This window comes from Eublepharis macularius, chromosome 4 (genome assembly GCF_028583425.1).
Source record: "Eublepharis macularius isolate TG4126 chromosome 4, MPM_Emac_v1.0, whole genome shotgun sequence".
Taxonomy (NCBI): domain Eukaryota; kingdom Metazoa; phylum Chordata; class Lepidosauria; order Squamata; family Eublepharidae; genus Eublepharis; species Eublepharis macularius.
The window spans coordinates 122,825,504-122,846,841 of NC_072793.1; the positions used below are offsets into that span (position 1 = coordinate 122,825,504).

Genomic DNA, 21,338 nt, shown 5'->3' on the forward strand with positions numbered 1-21,338 from the left:
CCAATCAGGCAGCTATTAGTAGATGTTTTTCTGGGGGGGGGGGAGAGACATTCCTGGAGGGGTTCAGCAGTGCCCTGTTCCCTCAACAGGAGGGATTTGTGTTTGTGTCACTGGACTAGCGTGAGCTGTTAATGTCCACTACAAAACAAAGGAAGAGGCTGCAGTTTGCTGCCATTCCTCCCAAGGAAGAGTTTCTAGGAGTGCCTCTGCCTTGCAGCTCTGAGGATGCCCCTGATCCACATTTATGCAGATGCCAAGTGGCCTAGTTGCCCTCAGATCTACTTGAATGGCTCCCACAGGTGTGCTGTACAGGAAACAGCTTCCTCCACTTTGGCAGCTACACTATAACATAGAGAAGCACGTGAGAGAGAGAAAAGGAAAGCAACCCTGCCAGTCATCTGAGCAAGGAAACTATATATTGATCCTTAAGAAGGAGATCAAAGGGCTTGTCTTCTCTCCAGCTTCCTGGGTGCCTCTTGTGGCAAAGGCGGGGGTGGGCAGGCGTCGTGGAATCAGCAGGCCTTGGCAGCAGTACTTTTGTTGGGGCCTCAAGCACCATTCATCAGCCTTCTAATGAGCCATCCCAGGAAATGGGAGAGTGAAACAGATAAAGAGGAGCATTGAAAAATGCACAATATTAGGTGCCTGATGAGCTAAATCTCATCAATAAGACACTGTGAGCGTTAGCTAGTTCAGCTCGTGCTGCCTCAGGCATCCTCTCCACATACGCACAGGCGCTCACATGCAAATGCCAACATTGACACAAGCCTCTGCATCCGTTAGCTTCTCTTCATCCTTTAGAGGTTTAGGAGGATGCTTCCCTCGAGAATGTTTTGTCTTGCACGCACATGCTCAAGTGCTTTTCACTGCCCGCTAGGGTTGCCCGTTCCAGGTTGGGGATTTTGAGGGTGGAACATGAATAGGACAGGGTTTAGGAGGGGAGGGGCCTCAGTGGGATATAATTCCATAGAGTCCACCCTCCAAAGCAACTATTTTCTCCGCGGGAACTGATCTATATGGCCTGGAGATCAGTTGTTATTCCAGGAGATCTCCAGCTACCACCTGGAGGCTGGCTACCCTACTGCCCGCTTCCATGCTATCCAAGATGCACAGAATTTGGAGAGTTGTAGACAGCAGTAATCCTAAGAGCAGTACTTGTCACCTGCAGTTTAAAGGCTACTAGCATACTCAGGGTTGTCAAACCCTGAACTTGTTCCTCAGAGTCAGATCATCCACCCTCAAAGCTCAGCTCATTAGTTGGTAGGAGGGGATATCTGGTGCAGTGATTTAGCTAGTGCTTTGCTTCCCGAAAGTCCCAGATTCAAGCCTTGGCAACTCCAGTTAAAAGGATCTCAGTGGCAGGCCTGGGATTGGCTTCCACCTGCGTGAGCTGGTGTCATTCAGATAAAGCAATACCCAGCTGATTCTATATGATAGCCTTGTAAATCGTATGACTTAACGGAGCTTTAGGATTTCTGCATCTACAGAATGGTGTCAAAATTTTCTTAGAAAAAAGTTACAATGGTAATTTGTGTAAACTGGTTTTTGGAGAAAATGTGCCCCAGAGTAGGGGTTGGTGGGGGGGCTTGACAATGCCATGTTTCCTCAATGGAAGAATGTGGGTGTGAGTCCCTGGATCAGTGTCTGTATCCACACACAGCAAGAAGAAGAAAACTGAAATGCCATGTCCTAGAAAAACCATAAAAGAAGGATTTAGGAGATCATCTTCACCCAGCCTTTCTGGAGCAGCCAGTTGTGAGACTGTTTGTTTTCATTTCCTAATTGTTTTGTTTTGCATCTGACTCCTTTCTATTGGGAACTAGATTCAGAGCTATGAGTCACAAAATCTCATCCCGAACTCCCGACACGCTCACAGTCATATCACGTAATCTTTTGGTCTTTGTCCTCAAAAGATTTAAAACAGACTTGTAATTGCTTCAGGGAAAGTATGGCGTTCCTTTTCTCCTCCCCTGCCATCTCCAGTTAGAGAGCAGTGGATTGTTATGATGTGCATAGGCTGGTAGATCTCTCCCATTAGCTGATGAAGTGCTTTTAATTGTTGCAAATCAGTCCATAATCTTTGCTGCACAGCTGTCAGGGTGTATGTATTATTAGCCAAGAATTTAGTCTAGTGATGCCAAGTTGCCTTTGCCAGCTTTTATGGCCTTGGTCCCTTTCACACAGAGTTGTTATCCAGTTTCGGGGGGTGGGGTGGGGTTGCAGAATTTGGTGCAGAAACCTTTAGCGGGATAGAGACTGCTTTCTACGAAGGAATGCTGTTTCCATTTCTTATCATGTCAGCCCATCATACTAGGCCCTGACACATACCAGTTAAGTTTATTGTACTCCAAAAACAAACCTTCCATCTCACTCCTACATAGCCAGCATGGTGGAAGGATTGAAACAGGACCCCAGTGTACGTGACGTCTCTAGGCCACAGATGATTTCATGGCAGTGGTCAAGAGTATAGGACAATTTGTCCTGTACAGGCTTCTGCAGACATGGAAATTGTCCTGGCAGGCACCACTCTTGTCACTAACATGCCCCACCAAGATCTAAATGCCTCTTTGGAAGGTTGGAATAGCTTGGTGCAATGGAGGAACCAAGATGTTCCCAAAGATACCCTATTTTTCCCATATACCTCCTGACAAAAAAGCCAAATTATGCCATCCCTTTGCATTTGAATAGAAGTGGTGAAGAGCCAGAATGTTTTTTGTAGAATTAGTGTGTGCTACAGTGAATCATAAAACTGGCTAACAAGTGATTTGGCATTATGTTGAACTACTGAGTTCATTGGCTTTGCTAGGGCAGATGCAGTGGCCTGTTCCCATATGGGCAAATTGCTGTTAGCTTGAAACTACAATCTGTTCTTTAGCAATGTTCTCCCCCCACCCACCGATAGTTCTTCCAACCTCTTGTTGCAAACAGATATCGAACTTGCTTGTTCTTACAGAAAGTTCTTCCAGTATTCCACAATAACACATTGCTGGCAAATGCATCTGAATAACTAAGAGATTTCAAAAACAAGCACACCAAAAAAGTCATTAAATACCCAGAGCTTTAAAGAACACAAAGGTCTGTATTTGTTGTCTAATGTACAAAGCACCAGACTTCTCTGGACTGAAATGTTAAATTACTTAGTCCTCAGAGGCAATCTTTTAAAAAAGCAATCCACTGCTCTCAGGAGTATCTTTGAACGGCCCTGATGAAAGGTCAGGCACCTTGCCCCCAAAGCAATGCATGAATCCTCATCTGACCGCAAGTGATGCAGAGAGCATGCAACAGACAAGCGAGATGTGACCAAGGAGCCATCTTCAATTTATTCTCCCTCGCTCTGTGTTGCTTTCTCTTGGTTGAACGGCCTGCAGTCAGCTTTTATAAGCATCCAAGAACTTCCTTGGAAGCTACATTTTCTGCCTCACCTTAATGGAGAAGGTAGGCAAAAGTGGGAGAGTCTTCTTAAGCTAGAACAGAATTGCCATGTGTGCCTGTTAATGTGCGGTCATCATTTGACTTGTGCATTGTGAGGAGACAAGACAGTTATTAATAAATAGCATAGCACCCACTTTGGTGCGTTCTCTCTCTCTCTCTCTCTCTCTCTTTTCCCAAGCAGACTTAATGAAGCCAAGTTTGCAAATGAAACATAATTTCAAAGACAGGCGTGTTGTCGGAAGGTCTAGAGATGATGTATGCCTGTTCCTGCTCGTTAGCAGCTGTCTCTTTAATTACCGCAGATGCTAACGAGATGCTAACAGCATATGGTGACAGAAAGAGCAAGCACACTTTGCACCAAAGTAGAATTCATCGTAGCAGTGGCCAGCAGGGAAAGTGATAGTTGGACTGAGGTCATAGGACTTCTGTCCCTACCCTTTCCACTTGCATCTCCACTCTAGCCAGGTCTAAAAGGCTGCAGTATGGGATATGGAAGGATTCTAGGGGCCAGCTATGCAGCAGGACTGTGGGTCTGATCCAAAGACGATTGATGTCAAGGTCTGTCTCCTCTGGCATCGGTTTTCGGAGTGATGTCCTTCCTAATAATTTCTTTCATTAGTAACTATCGCGTCTCAACCTACTAATTTCCTTCTTTCCTGCTTCTGCATGCTACTTTCAGTCCCATTTAGTGGTAGGTACTTGTCTGTGCAAGATGGCAGATGGGTATCCTACTTTTGTTATTAAGCATTTCCTTTCATTTCTACACATATACTGTTATATCTCCCATATTTGGGATTTGAGCACTTTTTTTTGTCATCGTTGTTCCAGAAAGTCTGAACATAACATGATAGCACGTTGCACAACAATGCCGGATTGTGTTGTTTTTCTTATTAGAACAGGGAGCTGACTAGCCAATTATGTATTTGTGCTTTTGCATAATGGTAATATTAGGGGACACCCAAAGAAATTAACTAGGCAGTAAATGTAGAAGAAATAATGGGAAATGTTCAATTCATACATCTAATGATTAACTTGGGGATCTCATGGCTATGGAGTGTTGTAGAGGCTAATAGCATGACTTGATTGTTTCGGGTTTTTTAAAAAAGTAAGACAGATTCACAGAGGACAGTTGTTGGGCTAAATGTCAGGGGATTCAAATATATGCCCAGCTTGTCTATACACTTTATTCTGATGGAAGTTCAAAATGAAGAATTGAATAGAGACAATAGAATTGGTTTTTTAGCCTTTTTCAGGCTGCTTTAAGAGACTGCCCCTAAATGGACCTAAACAGTCTTGGACCAGGGTTCTTAAATGGCCACTGTGAAGCCTTCCAAGTTGGTTTTTTTTTTTTTTTTTTGCAGAGATTCTGCTCCAGAAGCTTCCACCTCCAGGGGTAAATAGCTAGGTACCAGAAATACGGTATTTTCTGCAGTGGCTCTTCAACTGTCACTCTTCAATCAGTCAATAATTCAGCATCTTCCCACCACCACTCATGAGATGTTATCCACCCACTACTTAAAAAAAAAACCTCTAGACAAAAATGATGTAGCTAATTATTTCCCAGTTTCCAATCTGCCATTTCTAGGCAAAACAATTGAGAGATCAGTAGCAGATCAACTCCAGGGATAATTCTTGTGCTCTGGAGGATTTTCAGGCTAGTTTCAGGTTGGGCTATGGGACAGAGATCACTCTAGTGGCTTTAGTTGATAACCTGAGACTAATTGTAGACAAAGGCTATGCTTCTTTGTTGCTCCTCTTGGATGTATCTGCAACCTTTGATACAGTACATCATGCCATCCTGTTGAGGTTTTTGGAGTCAGAAGTGGATATCAGACGATGTTCCTTGGACTGGTTTAAATTGTTCCTGATGGAACAGAATCAAAGGGTTGCTGTTGGAGACCAGATACTTTCAGTATGGGAATTATCTTGTGGGGTTTCACTGGATGCAATCGTATCCTCCATGTTATTCAATCTGTATGTAAAGTGTTACGATAAATTACTCATAGCTTTAGAACTGGATGTCATCAATATGTGGATGAGACTAAGCTCTGTCATTATCCAAATCCCCGGGGTGATGTGGTAGAGGTTTTGAGTGACTGTCTAACTGCTGTGGTCAGATGGCTGCACAAATTGAAACTGAACCCAGACAAGATGGACGTGATGCTGGTTGGGAAAGTGAAGATCCTAAAAGACTTTGGCTCCCCACTTTTGATGGGGTCAGTTGATCCTTGCTGACTCTGTAAAGTGCCTGGGGGTTATAATGGATCCAGCACTGTTGCTAGAGATGCAAGTTAATTCAGCCACAAAAAAGGCCGTCTTCTAATTCAGTCTGTCTCAGAAGATGGGACTCTACTTTGACATGGCTGATCTTGCTACCTGGATCCATGGCATGGTAACATTGAGATTAGACTATTGTAATGCACTCTGTCTACATATGTCTTTCCTCAAAGTCAACTTGGTGCAGAATGCCGCAGCTCAATTATTATCAGGAGCTAATAGAATATGCATATTACTCCCATTCTGCAGTCACACCATTGGCTGTGCATCAGTTACCGGGCCCAGTTCAAGGTATTCGCTATCACTTACAAAGTTCTTCATGGTCTTGTTCCCTCATAGCTATGGGACTCCCTTTCTCCCTATGTACAGCTACATCAGCTTTATTCATCTGAATGAAGTACCACCCTGAAAACGTGCGAAATCATCAACTATCCACACATGCACATTCTCTGTTGTGGCCCCCACCTTGGGAAATGGCCTGCCTGATGACGTTAGGAAGGCTCCCACTCTCCTGGCTTTTCACAAACTATACTAAACCTAATTATTCAGGAGAGGAGGAGGGCTGTACTGTATCGAAATAGTTCAGAGAGATACTTTGAAAAAGGATTATGGACTGCACACTTTACTATGCTCCCCGCTCTCGATGGAGTGCCACTTACACCGGTGTCGAGAGTGAGGAGCCTGGGGGTGGTCCTGGATGCTTCCTTGTCTATGGAGGCACAGGTCGCAGCGGTTGTTCGATCGTCATTTTTCTATCTAAGACAGGCTCGACAACTTGTCCCCTACTTATCAACCCATGACCTTACGACAGTGATCCAGGCAATGGTCACCTCCAGATTAGACTACTGCAACTCGCTCTACGCAGGGCTTCCTTTGGGCTTGATCCGGAAACTGCAACTGGTTCAGAATGCAGCTGCACAAGTGATTGCCAGAGCACCAATCATGGCTCATATAACACCTATCCTCCGTCATCTGCACTGGTTACCGGTTGAGTACTGGGTCCGGTTCAAGGTTTTGGTGTTGACCTATAAAGCCCTATGCGGACTGGGCCCAGCATACCTTTGGGACCGCCTCTCCCCATATGTTCCCCGGAGGTAGCTTCGATCAGCCACTAAGCACTTGCTGATGGTCCCTGGCCCCAGAGAGGTCCGCCTGGCCTCTACCAGAGCCAGGGCCTTTTCGGTCCTGGCTCCAACCAGGTGGAACTCTCTGTCTGAGGAAACTAGGGCCCAGCAGGATTTGTTATCTTTCCGCTGGGCCTGCAAGACGGAGATGTTCCGCCAGGCATTTGGTGGGGGCTAGGCTGTCCTCTCGCCGGCCATACCACTGAAGACCTTCCACCACCCATGCAAGAAAATGCTGTATTTTAATATTTCATACCTGACAATTTTCATTGTTTTGATATAATGTTTTAATGTTTTTATAATGTTTTTACTGTTTTAAACTGTTGTTAAACCGCCCTGAGCCCATCTGACGAGGAGGGTGGTTTAGAAATGTGATAAAATAAATAAATACTACTGTTTACTGACTGTTGCTGTAATCTATTGCATTGTTAATAGGATGTTTCAGCCATAGTTCATACTGACGTACACTATGTAATCTGCCTTGAGTCTCACTGAGAAAGGCTGACTAAACATAATGCAAATAAAATAAAACTGTGGCACTCTCTCTTTGCAGTTACCCTTTAGGTATCATTTGCTACAATATTGAAGTCACTTTTCTGGGATCAAGTCACACTGCATAACATGAGTCTTAACAGAGTATATCTGCTTAGGGTTGCTCCAATAGTCTTTTTCTATTCATCATTAACTCTTTTTAATTCACCCAGGCTTTGGGGTAATTTTAGATGTATTTGGATGGGATGAGCTGTGCTATTGCTAACTTTAGTTTTTAATCCATCTTGTTACTGTTTTCTTGTTGATTGATTTTTTAAAAAAAATTGTGAAAACCACTTCTAAAAATAATTGGTTGAGCTGCGAGTTTTAATTCTTTCAGCTATGTGGTCCATGAATTTGACTCATTAATAGGTAAAATTGAACACAAAGGATCAAACTGATTGTTTGTGGAAAATCCCATAACTCAATCCAAATCCACACTGAAAGCTAGTTGGTTGTACACCTTGATTGTACATTTTGCCTTCCCATCGTTCTCTGTGAGCTCCCCACCACAATGCCTTAAGTGTCTTCTTCTGCTGCTGCTCAAGGGAGCTTTGCCTTTGAAAAGAAGTCAAGGGATTTTCAGTTAACCCACTTGAATTTATCAAGTCCACACATAATTTTTCAGGCTTTATACCTATACTGCTAAGGTATACAGTGTTAATGATAGGTGACACACATTCTGATAGAAGGGGGGAAATAGCTGGAACAATCAGTTTATGACTCATATGCTACAAAAGAGGGTTTTTTCACAGAGGAAGGCGGGGGTAAATATCCAAAGAATTGTTATTCTAGATGAAATGAGAGTCTGTACCAATGCAAACAGAGCAGATTCCAAAGGCAATAAAAATTTTAGTCACTGGCCAAAGCTTGATCTTGTGACAACAGTGGTCGCTTCTGTGTATGCATTAGAACCGCCCCACCACCCGCAGCAAATGCTTTCCAAAACAGATACTGTTGTGTGCCAAGGATTCCGTTTATTAGATACAGTCTCTGATGCACGTTTAATTCAGAAGCGCAAGAACAGCCAACTCTCACTTTCAGTTCCATCTATCCTTCATCGGTCTTTCAAAATGGGCTGTTGGGTATTATATCTGAAGTTCTCTCATTTCTTGCTTCCTTCTCCAGGAGTGTGCAGGTGAGCCTCTATTCATGCTTTACTGTGCCATCAAACAGCAGATGGAGAAGGGGCCCATTGATGCCATCACAGGGGAAGCCCGCTATTCCTTAAGTGAAGACAAGCTCATCCGTCAGCAAATTGACTACAAAATGCTGGTTAGTGCAAGTGGGAGCCTCAACAAGGACTGGTTCTTGCCAGGATCCTCTAAGCGCAGCTGTTTAACAGGGTTGGTGTCCCATACACCTGGACTGGGTTGGGTGGAGGGAAAGGGGTAACATAGCAAGACAGGCAAGAAAACTGAGAATAGTTCAAACATTTTCTGATTTACCAACCAGCCCACAGCAGTGATACCCTCTGGATCCTTGGGAATGGATTTTGAACTTGAAACCAACTTTTCAAATGAGTATTTATTTATTTATTACTTCATTCATGTGCCACTTTTCTCCCCAGTGGGCACCCAGAGTGGCTTACAACATTCTCCCATTCTACATTTTGTTCTCACAACAACTCTACGAGGTAGATTAGGGTATGAGAGAAAGTGACTGGCCAAGGTCACCAGCGAGCTTCCATGACAGAGTGGGGATTTGAATCTGGGTCTCCCAGCTCCTAGTCTGACTCTGTAACCACTACATCACACGGATACACATATATACTGCTGACCCTGTAGCCTTTAGGTACATTCTCTGAATAGCCTTGTTGAGAAACCCCACGATGTCCCAATTTTGAGGAATTACTGCAAAGGACATGCTAACGTTGCTTTAGCCACGGCAATCTGAATGAAGCCTCTATGATTCGAGTCAGTGTTCCTTCGATGTATGAGCCTTGTGGGCAAGGTACGTGCCATGGCTATTACATTGTGCCATGTCTGTGAACTTTCCACAGCACTTGGCTGGCAACTGTTGGAGCCACCCATATGCTAACAGGCCCTCAGCTGGCTCTAGCCCGGGAATGTCTATGTTTATTGATTTAGAAAGGTGGGAGCAATAATCTGGTTTGGGCGCCATCTCAAGGAAAGGAGATTAGGAGCCTCCTGGATGAGACCAGAGGTCCATCTGGTCCGGCATCTTGTCTCACACAATGGCCAGCCAGGATGCTGTTGGAGTGCAAAGGTTCTGCTTCACAACCTTATGTTCCCTAGGGCTATTAGTCTAATTGTCAGGGAGGTAGAGCTGCTTTGAAGGCTGTGGGGATGCTGCCCTTTTCCTCTTTCACCTTCTTCTGCACCCCTTGCTATATAATCATTGTTTTATCTGGCCCATCCCTTCTCACAGGTACATTAACCCCTTTCTTTTGTGTAGACTCTGAACTGTGTGAACCCAGAGAATGAAAATGCTCCTGAGATCCCAGTCAAGGTCCTGAACTGTGATACCATCACACAAGTGAAAGAGAAGCTTCTGGATGCTGTGTACAAGGGAGTCCCCTACTCCCAGAGACCCAAAGCAGGAGACATGGATCTGGGTGAGCTGCAGAGGCAGAATTGCTTTCCTATTTTATCAGTGGTGACTAAGACTGAATGCTTGTGTGGGTGTGGGTGTGGGTGGGTTCGGGTGGGCGGTCAAGTCATTTCTGACTACGGCTTCCCTATGAATTAGTGACCTCCAAAACATAATCTCATTAACAGCCTTGCTGAGATCTTACAAACTGGAGGCTGTGGCTTCCTTTATTGAGTCCAGCTGTCTTCCACTTTTCCTAGCATTATTGTCTTTTCCAGTGAGTCTTGTCTTCTCATGATTTGACCAAAGTGCAATAGCCCCAGTTTTGCCATTTTAGCTTCTAGGGAGAATTGAAGCTTGATTTGATCTAGAACCCATTTATTTGTCTCTCTGGAGTCTGGACATCCATGATCTCCGTAAAACTCTTTTCCAGCAGCACATTTCAAATGTATCAACTTTCTTCCTATCAGCTTGATTCATTGTTCAGTTCACACTACCAGTAGCTATTACAGTTGTCATGTAATCAGTATATCACATGACCTTCCATTCCATAATTTGCCTGCCTTTATGAAATAGGCTTGTTAAAAGGTGTCTGCCAGATGATGGTAATGTCAGACTACTAACAATGAACAATTGTAGCCATCAAATGGAAGACATGATTGTGTGAATCCACTCTCACAAGCAAAATATCAGAGGCCCAAATCACTATGGATGACTCTAGAAGAGCTTGCTCGCTTATTTATTTATTTATAGTTCGCCTTATTCACTGAGACTCAAGGCAGATTACATTGAGTGAAATTAGTACAGTCAATTTCAGGGACACGTCAACAAACAGTGCAATGGGGTTTATTAATGTGAATTTGCAAAGACATAACATTAGCAGGATCATACTTAAAGCAACAGATAGTACATTGTAGCACATACTTAAAGCCACAGATAGTACATAAGGCAACAGATAGATGTGCAGTGCCAAAATTATGCCTCCTTGGCCCTGAGGGAGGAAGATATATGATCCGATACACTTCTTCCTATTGTTAGCGTACTGTTAGATACACTTCTTCCTATTGTTAGCATACTGTTAGATTGGTGCTTATTGTGTGAAGCTGCCTTTAAAGATTGTCTGAAACATTCAGTTGATTCAGACCACCACAGCAAGATTGGTGCAGACTAATAGAATCACATTGGAATTTGCATCCGGGCGATGAAAGCCTTGATTAGTTTAACCATGCCTTGTTTTAGCATTTTTATGATAATCATTTTTAACTGGCATATGCCACTATTTTGTATATATTTTATCTTTCATGATTTTATCTATAAAAGTTGCTGTTGCTTTCAATATGGAAACTGTCTCATAAGCTATAACCAAGAGTAATTTTAAAAAAATGAATAAATAGTGTAGTTCAAAATATGAAGTGCATAATACCTTCATCAGCCAGCTCTGGTGTAGTATTCTGGTGCTCTTAAGAGCTATCTGAGGATCAAATTACATATGACAGAGGCAGAACTGTTTGCTTCAGCAATACTAAGGCAGGATTCCTTATACACAGATTCACCCATATTTCCCAGATGACAATAATCTCAAAGCAGAGGGCCAAAGGCCTTTGTCAGAAGAACCTAGAGAAGAATACAGACTTCAGCAAGGAAACTAGGCTATGGCATTAAGGAAAATCTCCACCTCTGAGAAAGCCCACACTTAAAAGACAGCTAAACATCTATTATAGTGACCTCTTAATCTCAAATGACATATGTTGGTGGCCAACACCTTTTTTAAAAAAGGAGAAGCTGAACCGAATAGCGAATGTGGCATGCAGATTGGGGTGGGTACCCTTCCTTTGCCTATAGTATATTCTATATTCTGTATCCTCTGTCCTACCACTTTTTTCTTCACTTTGGCTTCAGTATCAGAAGTGAGCCCAAATGTAATAAAAGGCTATAAGGAGGTAAGCAATAGTCAGGGAGGATTCAGCTCTGTGGCCCTTTTGTTCTAAAAAAGTCAGGCCCTTATCCTCTGCTTTAGTTGCAATTGGGAAAGACCTTGGTTTAAAAAGAAAGATATGTGGTTGCCAAATGTCATTTGAGTTTTAGATTGTAAACAAGGTCATTCTTCAGCCTTCCTCAGAGAGAAAACATTCTTAAAGTGTCCATGACACATTAAATGCTATCTCAGCATTTAATGGTTCACAGTGTAATATTAGAGGGAACAAGTTTCTGTGAGGTGGGGATATTTTCTAGTGCTGTGGGAGTCACCAGATTGAGTTGGGAAACCGAACAGTGGTGTCCAAGAATGGCGACATCCCATTTTTCCAAGCAGAGCACAGAAAAGACACATCAGCTATACTATATCCAAAAGTATGGCCAGTCTTCTTTCAGCAGTTACTGTTAGCCACAGCTGCTCACAACAAGATGACTGAGGGTTTAAAGCGGGGTGTGGCTTTTAAAAATTGCTTGTGCCACGCCTCATTCACATGCTTCTCCATGCCTTTCATTCTGTGATCTATCCAAAGTGAGCACGATTCCCAGTGACCCCATGCCCTTCTCTTCCATCGGTGCAGAGTGGCGGCAGGGCAGGATGGCTCGGATAATACTGCAGGATGAAGATGTCACCACTAAAATTGACAACGACTGGAAAAGGCTCAACACTCTTGCCCATTATCAGGTGTGGTTGCCCACTGGGCTTAGCCATAGAGACATGGCAGAAGAAAGTTGGCATCTAAGTGTAAGGTTTACTTAGCTTGGATGCTTCTTATGTACAGTGTGCAAGACAGGCTTTACAGAGAGTCCTTGTTGCTGCAGAGTGTGCATGGGGGAAGGGAGCTAGGCTAGATTTATGCTTGGGTATATTTTTATGTTTGTGCAAGTTACAAATCTGATAGTGAGATTTAAATCTTGAAAATCGTATGTTTTGGTTAAATGAAAGTGAAGTTTCTAGTCCTCAAGACATGTAAATATGACGTGACTGGTAAAGGCTAAGAAATCTGGGGAAGGCAACACTTTCAATGGCTGGGGTGGGGGGGAGCAGGAGAAACCAGTTCCCTGCAAAACTCCTTGTTTCATGGCTCCTTCAGTAGACAGTTTGGACTGGATGTAGGACATGTGAAGGCCCCCCCAAAGGAAACTTTGTCTCAGTGATATAGTTTCATCTCTCTGGTTTGACAAGATATATTGTGCCCTTCCATACTGAGAGTGGGCTGTCCAAGCAATTGGATGGGTGCCTTGGTCATTAAAGGAAAGAAACTGTTTCTATCTGACCCATTTTGTCTTGACATTCCTGAGTACTAGGAACCATTCTTGCTCCCAGGGCTTTTTTTCTGGGAAAAGAGGTGGTGGAACTCAGTGGGTTGCCCGCGGAGAAAATGGTCACATGGCTGGTGGCCCCGCCCCCTGATCTCCAGACAGAGGGGAGTTCAGATTGCCCTCCGTGCTGCTCAGCGGCGCAGAGGTCAATCTAAACTCCCCTCTGTCTGGAGATCAGGGGGCGGGGCCACCAGCCATGTGACCATTTTCAAGAGGTTCTGGAACTCCGTTCCCCCTGAAAAAAAGCCCTGCTTGCTCCTAATATTAGAAACGTATGAAACGCTTTGGGCATGTACTTGAGATGCCTTTATGTAGATAATTATCTTACCACACTTTAAGGACACTTCTGTAAGCAACAAACAAAGCAATCAATTTGTCCCACACTTTCAGTGGAGGCTGTGTGTGATTTTATTTATGTATTTACATTATTTATAGTCTGCCTTTCTCACTGAGGCTCAAGGCAGATTACACAGTGTGAGTTAGAACAGTCAGTTTCAAGGACATTTCAGTACACAATGTAATAGAATACATAAACAAAACACAACTTTGCAATAGAAAAGAGCAAGAGTCCAGTAGCACCTGTAAGACTAATAACAAATTTTGTTAGTCTTATAGGTGCTACTGGACTCTTGCTCTATTCTACTGCTACAAACAGACTAACAGGGCTACCCATCCACAGCTTTGCAAGGATTTAAAACCAGCAGAAATCCAATACAGTGCATTTTAAGCATTGTTACACTTGTGAATGTACAACCAGAACAGTAATTACAGCAAAATAAGGAATCCATAATTAAAGGATATAGTCTTAGATATGAATCCAAATTCATTTGGGGGAATCCTTTGAATGAATGGATAAAAATGCAACAAAAAAGTAAGAAAAGTATAAAAATAAATCAAAAATTTAGAAAATTAGGTTGTAGTTTTTTGAAAAATCTATTTGTAAAGAAATTCTTGACAGGCTGGTTGTTTGTATATTTTATTTGTAATTTTTGCTAAATTAAAAGAGTACAAAGAATACCCTTCGTCTTGGTGGGTTTTCAGGGAATATCTTCCACATCACCTACGTCCAGATCCTTTAACTGGAGATCTTGAGGATTGAACCTGGGGCCTTCTGCATGCCATGCCGATGCTCTACCACTGAGCCATGGCTCCTCTACCTTCCCATGCAATAAGTAGTATTCTTGAACTTCTGAGAGAGCACTGTACTGCTTGTGGGTTCTGGAAAAAACTTCCTGTATGAAAATAGGATGTGGAGTGTGAGGCATTGAAGGAGTAACAATGTGAAAAAGTTGCAGATAGGCCTTTGGAATAAACCTGTTTTTCTCAGAGAAGTCTAATGAGGTCAGATCATTCAGAGGTGATAATAATACATGCTCTCCAGCTTTATCATTCTAATGCAGGGACCCCAGAGACATTGAATAAGCAATTGAAATGTGATTTCATCTTACCTTACTTTCAAATGTGTGGTTGGGATGAGGGGCAAGGGTAGCAGATCTCAAAAGTGACTTCAGTTTTGTTCTTGGTTATGTTCCTTGAAGGTGACAGACGGTTCATGTGTAGCACTGGTGCCCAAGCAGAATTCAGCCTACAATATTTCCAATTCCTCCACCTTTACCAAGTCGCTCAGTAGATATGGTGAGTAAGGGAGAACACATCATTTCCTGCTTTCTGTTTACAATTGAGGGACAGTGTGGAATATAGGAATCAGAGAGCACTCCCAAGCAAAGGCACACCAGAAGAAGTGCAGGCTGACTTTTCAATTGCCCTTGTGGTGTCTTCGCATCAGCTGGGCAACCTTTCAACATACCCGCCGTTTTAGGGATTATGCTGCTGATTCAAATTCTCATCTAACTACCTGTTAGCCTGCTTTATTCTGGTTAATTACACTTAAGTAATGTGTAATTTTTCATTAAGGTCTCCTCATTCAATTCATTGATGAATAAGATAATCTTGCAAGATCAGAGTTGATTGAAATAAGCATGCTATGTATATATATATAGTAGGAAATCGGTTGCAAGCCCCGTAAAATGAGTATTCTGAGAAGAAAAAGCTACAACATTTCAAAATAGATATGGGATTGTGAAGCATTTTAGTGTGTATTTTTAAACGATACATGGTCTGAATTAATGCAAATTTAAAGATATGTTATCTTGTAACCTTGGTTTGCTTTTGAAATGGCTTAGGGGAGGGAGGATGGCAAGTTTCATAGGTAGCAGGAATATCTGGCTGGAGAAGAAATTTAAATACTTTGAAGAAGAATTTCCTTTTAAAAACAAAACACAGGCAGTAAAAGAAAGCAGAGAAAGATGTGTGTATAGTTGAAAATTGCTGATATGACAAGCATACCAGGTTGATGCCTTGCAGGAACACACAGAGAAGAGTATGGCATTGCCCATACTGCCCTGTAGTGATATTAATCCCTAAAATTAAAAGTTGTAGGTGTTGTTCATAATGTGACAATACTCAACTGTTTGGTTTGTAGTGAACTCTACCCATGGCATGGGTAGCTGGGCAAGCCTTAGACGATAACCAGTTTAGCTCACCCTTCATCTGCCGGCAGCAAAAGGTTCAGTGATCCCCTAGTCACAAAACCATTCCATTTATGAACTTTTGTTGGCAGATTCTAGAGTGTAGCCCAACGCATGACATATACTCAACCATGGTATGACAGGCATTGTTCCAGGCAAAGTGAGATAGAGGGAGGACCGGTTACGGTGAGAGTTAGCAAAGGAGGGAGAGGTGGTTCCCATTGCATGTGGTTTCCTCACAGAGAGTATGCTCCGGACAGCCAGCAGCCCTGATAGTCTTCGTTCCCGGACCCCCATGATCACTCCTGACCTGGAAAGCGGCACCAAGCTGTGGCATCTGGTGAAGAATCATGATCACATGGATCAACGAGAAGGTGATCGGGGCAGCAAGATGGTCTCAGAAATCTACTTGACCCGACTGCTAGCCACCAAGGTAAATCAGAAAGAAGGGCAGGCTTCCTAGGTACACTCCAGGTTTGGGACAGAAGTACAGATTATACATATTATAAATCTTCAGAGAATATATGGGGATGCTTGTTCTGACATTCCTTCAGATTAACACCAGTACAAGAGTTCACAGTTTTTACAGAAACCATTTCATTTCCCCTGATTCCAGTTGCCACCACCATAGGGTTGCAAAACTCATTAGAATCTATGTTGCATTAGAGAATCTGATCCCTGTGTTTCAGCCACCTACATCACCCACTTGCGGTATTTTTCTGCCTAGAGGAAAATTATTATTTTATATCTTTCTCTCCCCTCACCCTGTTCTCTGTGTATGTATAAAACAATTAAATGTTAGGATTTCAGTGATACCAGATTGAAGTTATTTATAAACAACATGAACATATCTCTCTTGTGAGTTATCACTGTTAAGAAGTTACTCACAAAAACCAATCATTTTTATAGTTATAGTGCATAGCAAAACTCCCATGTTCCCTATGTTAAAAGCAAAAGGCAATACCCAAACCCACCCTTAGAGAAAGTTCCCAACATTTGGGAAAATTCTATGAAAAAACAAGACAGATTCCGAGCGTTTGCAGTCTGTGTAAAGCTGAGCCAGAGCTTTCCTAGATTCTGTTGAGCTGGAAGCGAGCCTTTCCCCTCTCTGTTCCCCAACACCCAGGTATGGAGCAGAACGCAGCAGGTGAAGTTTTGCCCATCTCCATGATGGGAAAGCTTCTCCAGTAAACTTCTCTGTCTTCTTTCGCAACATTTAAAGGTGCAGGAGCTCTACAGGGACAAACAGAGAAGAAACTTTTTTCTCTAACTAATTCAAATGAGTGTTTTTGAGAAGATCTATACTACTTCTCCCCACAGCCAGTACACATTTGCCCTCACCTCACATGGACAAAAGCACACGCAAATGAGAGTCTCTGCCAGCAACATCATGAGTATAGTCACAAGAAAGCCATGGCACTGATCTGAACCTGAATAGAAAAAAACCAGGAAATATGCCGTAGCAATGTGGGGGAAATGATATCTCCCTGTCTAGTCTTCTCATAGTCACAGCAATTGGGATGGTATCTTTTCTTGATTTCATTTTCTCTTCCACATACCCCTTAGAGGGGAAGGGAAAACAGTATAAGGGTTTTTTTTTGTTTTCCTCTAATTGGTCAAAATATTCAGAGAAGCCTCCTCCTTGCATGTGCTCATTCTGCACAGCCCAGCCCAGCTACACTCCAACCCCCTGACAAATGCACAAGTAAACAAAACCAGACTCTAGTCCCCCTCTGCCACTCCCCTCAAGACATCTGAGAGGGGGAAACAAGAAATGAGAAAGGTCTGTGCCCTGGTTTCCACAGCAGCAGCTGTAAGGAGTCTTGGGGAAAATTTCAACCTTCACTCACATGTTCTTCCCCCTGGAATTCTCCTGCAGTTTCTGCACTCAAACAGTAGGCAGGCAAGGCAGGGAGGAAGTTTATTCTGGCTTGGACAGTGAGTGATTAGGTGGAATAGGCAGCTTGTGTCTTCAGAGTGGTCTACGTTTGTGGAGCAGTTCTGAATCTGTGTCATGCTTTAGATAGTGGTGATGACAGAAGAAAATCCTCAGCTGGAGCTTTAAATTCCTGTCTTTGTTCTGACCCTTTTAAACAATCAGGCAGAGAGCTATAAAACACCCAACCTGGAAGCCTTTCCTGGGTGACTAGTAATCCTAATCGACCCAGTCAGTATTCTCTACCACCTCGCCCCAACCCCCAATCTACAGCAACAAGAGACGCCTTGGGATGCTGGGGAGTTGATGATCTGGACCCAGTGGCAGGAGGATCCCATGGCCTTCCAGCACTCAGGATGTGCTGAGTGGCCTGGCTTCTCTCCTTCCATCTCCTCCCCTAACTAAGCAAAAACCCTATTTACATCTGTCCAAGAAAGCAGCTGCAAAGACTAGTTTTGCATCCTAGCTGTTGACGAAGCAAAACTGAGTCCCAGTCTCCGGTTGCTGCAATCACTGATTTCCCCTGTGCTCATTGTTCATACGCTTGATAGACGCCCTCATTTTACCAGCACTCTGCATCAGCAAAAGCAGAGGCAAGGGAGTTTTAAAAGTCCAATGGCTTAGGACTACTCGTGCTGTGTAATTGCTGCACTAGTATCTGATGTAAATCAAATGGTCAATAATACAAGATTTGTGCAAAAGCAAACAGAAATGATATTGTCACATTCCAAGAGCTGAACAAAATCCCACACTAATTGCAGGAGCTGGCATGCAAAGGGGCATGACGGAATCTCTCTTCAATGTTATACCCAAACCAAATCATAAATTGTGGTAATCTGCTGGAGCAATTAATTATCTCGCTCCTGGTTGGCTGCTGTGTCACTGCTATTTAGCTCAGTGCAGTTTGAGCACAAACCTTGACCATTCAGATATATTTCTAGCTTCATATGTTTAACACATTTTATACTTCAGTGGTTATAATTCTGCATGGGATGTCAGGATGGTAGCACTGCATGTTTATCTTTCCTAGGAAGAACTCACTCTTCAGCAAGCCTAGCACAGGATTCATCTGGAAAGGGGTTGCCTTGTAGTCATCTCTTTCTCCCTCTCCCTTTCTCTCCCTCCCTCTCTGTGGAACAGAAAATTCAAAAGATCCTCTGATCACTTTCACAGTGTAGAAATCAGTGGCACTTCATCATCATGTGCAAGTTTTGAGGTGGCAATTTGTGAATAGCTGTCATGGCACATACTAACTTCCTAACTTCCAGCCCTGATTCTGTCATGCCCATAGACGGTTGGCCCCTGCCTGTAAAATTAGGGAGGCTGTCTTGAGTATTTAGGCTGGTTTATTCACGTTAGGTTGATTTGTTTTGGTATAGGACACAATTAAAGAGGCACTGACAAAATGATGAAAATGTATCTACCTCAGGGTTGTTCTTTAAGATGGGTAATAAAAAAAAATGGGTATTATTCAGATTCCAGTATCTGGAATACCATATATATTTGGTATTCCCAGTATTTGGATTCAAAAGTATCGGTATAGTGTTTGGATTTGGGTTTTATTTAGAACTATATTCGGCTTCATTATTCCCTATGAGGAAATCTTTCTGGGGGACTGGAGGGGCCATTTCCCAAGCAAATTACACCAAATTTGCAGGGAACCTTTTGCTACTTGTCCACTAAAGATGCCCCCCAGGTTTTAAGTGAATTGGGACAGAGAGGCCAGTTCTACTGGCCCCGGAATAAGCTGCTCCCCAGCTACTCTCCATTGTTTCCTCGGGGGGGGGGGGGGGCGAAATCCAAGGCTTTCTGCAGGACACAGGAAGCCTTAGCGAAACACACACCAGCAACCAATGACCAAAAGCTTTACAATGCAAACAGAACCAACAAAGCCCAATAGAATTGATGTCAGAACTGATATATATTTGGCTTGGGAATACCAAATCACAAACTTCTTAGAATGGGTCCCCTGAAGGGCAGATTACACAGATATAGACCGCTCATATTTCTTGTTGACTGATGTGCAAATTAGTCTTCTGTGAAGCTCCATAGTTTGTCCTGCAGCACATACCGTTGTACGTGCTTTATCTACCATTTTTATGGAAGATGTTTTCTCAATACATTTTAAATTGTTCTGCAAATCACAATAAAGGGCCTATATGGCTTTAATTGATGTCCATTGATGACATCTCACTCCCTTGCTTTAGAGAATGAACTTCCTGGTCTTTAACGTTAGTGAGATCCTTACCCTTTCCTTGCAGGCACTGCCCCTGATTGCGTGCTGCTGTTCTGTCCACGTTCACTGAGCAAATGTTGTCTCTCTCTTGTGTGTAGGGGACCTTGCAGAAGTTTGTCGATGACCTGTTTGAGACTATCTTCAGCACGGCCCACCGAGGGAGTGCCTTGCCCTTGGCCATCAAGTACATGTTTGACTTCTTGGACGAACAAGCCGATAAGCACCAGATCAATGATTATGATGTCAGGCATACCTGGAAGAGTAACTGGTTAGTGGGGAAGATGAGATATTGGGGTATTTATCAAGGAATTGTTATGCTCAGGAACATGTTTCAGTCACCTTTGTTCCAACATATGTTAATGTTTTCAAGCTTTCTCACACAGTTGCACCAGGTTTCATTAGAAAGCAGGTCACGTTGCCTCTATCATATGGAAACCTGAAGTTCCTACTCACGTTTCAATATTTTCCATGGCAAGTGGAGCCTCATAAATGCATTTAGCACAAAACAAGTTTCAGCTGTTCCATCTAATAGTGACACATTTGACCAGATTTTTTTGCGGCTTAATCTTTTTGCTGGCATTTTCAAGAATGGGCACTTCATCAATGCAAAATTGGGTATCCACTGACCAAAGGTTTGATGAACATAAGAAAATAATCTTACATGACTGCATTTCATATTAAAGTGCCTTACCCTTGTGTGGATAATGAAAGGAGTGCAACAGGGCCGCCTAGAGACAAAGTCTGTCTCTTCAAGAGCTTCCAAGAGAAGAAAAATATGACTTGGTCAATTAACCAAGTGAAAAAAAAGATGCTCCAAATGGCCTGATGTGGGCTGGAAATGCCCCACTCATCGTGGAATGTTAAGAAAAGCCAAATGGCAGTTTAAAAAAAGGGGGGGGGGGAAGGGAAATTATCCTGCTCAAACCCATGAATGAATCCTGAGGGGGAGGTCTTGAGGGGTGGGATGGGATTTTTTATGGTTCTTCCCCATCTGCAGTTCCTCATGGACCCTCAGCTTGTTACTTCTTCAAATTGTGGTGGGGAATTTTGCTTCAATCCATATCTAAGTACAAGGCAGGAAGCTTAGCATGTATCATCCGTATGCTTTTTTTGCACGGCGCTAGACCGAGAGCCACAGGATCAGTCTTGCTATCCATTGGTAAGAAAACATAGGGGATTTGTGCAACCTCAGTGAGTAGTGACATGGGGGTAAATGCTCTGCTGTAGGTAGGGCTTTCATTTCTTTCCCCTCTGGGCTCTTCCTTTCTGCCGCTTTGCTGATTTCATCGCTCAGATCCTCTCACCATTACTGGGGATGAGAACATCTCTGGCATTTGTTAAATGGCAGCCAAATTGCTTTTGTATAGTTCAGTAACTGTCAGTAATTAGCAGGGCAGAAAAAGAAACATTTTTAAATGGAGATATGA

The 21,338-nt window shown here is 43.1% G+C and overlaps 1 protein-coding gene across 1 annotated transcript in view; it reads left to right on the plus strand.

Annotated features, from left to right (window-relative positions):
* The window catches only part of PLXNA1 (plexin A1), a 418,114-nt gene that overhangs the window by 373,236 nt on the left and 23,540 nt on the right, over window positions 1–21,338 (plus strand). Inside the window, exons 24-29 of the mRNA XM_054978424.1 lie at window positions 8,493–8,639; window positions 9,783–9,942; window positions 12,422–12,573; window positions 14,750–14,846; window positions 15,982–16,172; window positions 20,010–20,179. Of these exons, the coding sequence (XP_054834399.1) occupies window positions 8,493–8,639; window positions 9,783–9,942; window positions 12,422–12,573; window positions 14,750–14,846; window positions 15,982–16,172; window positions 20,010–20,179 (917 nt within the window). The remainder of the gene's footprint in view (window positions 1–8,492; window positions 8,640–9,782; window positions 9,943–12,421; window positions 12,574–14,749; window positions 14,847–15,981; window positions 16,173–20,009; window positions 20,180–21,338) is intronic.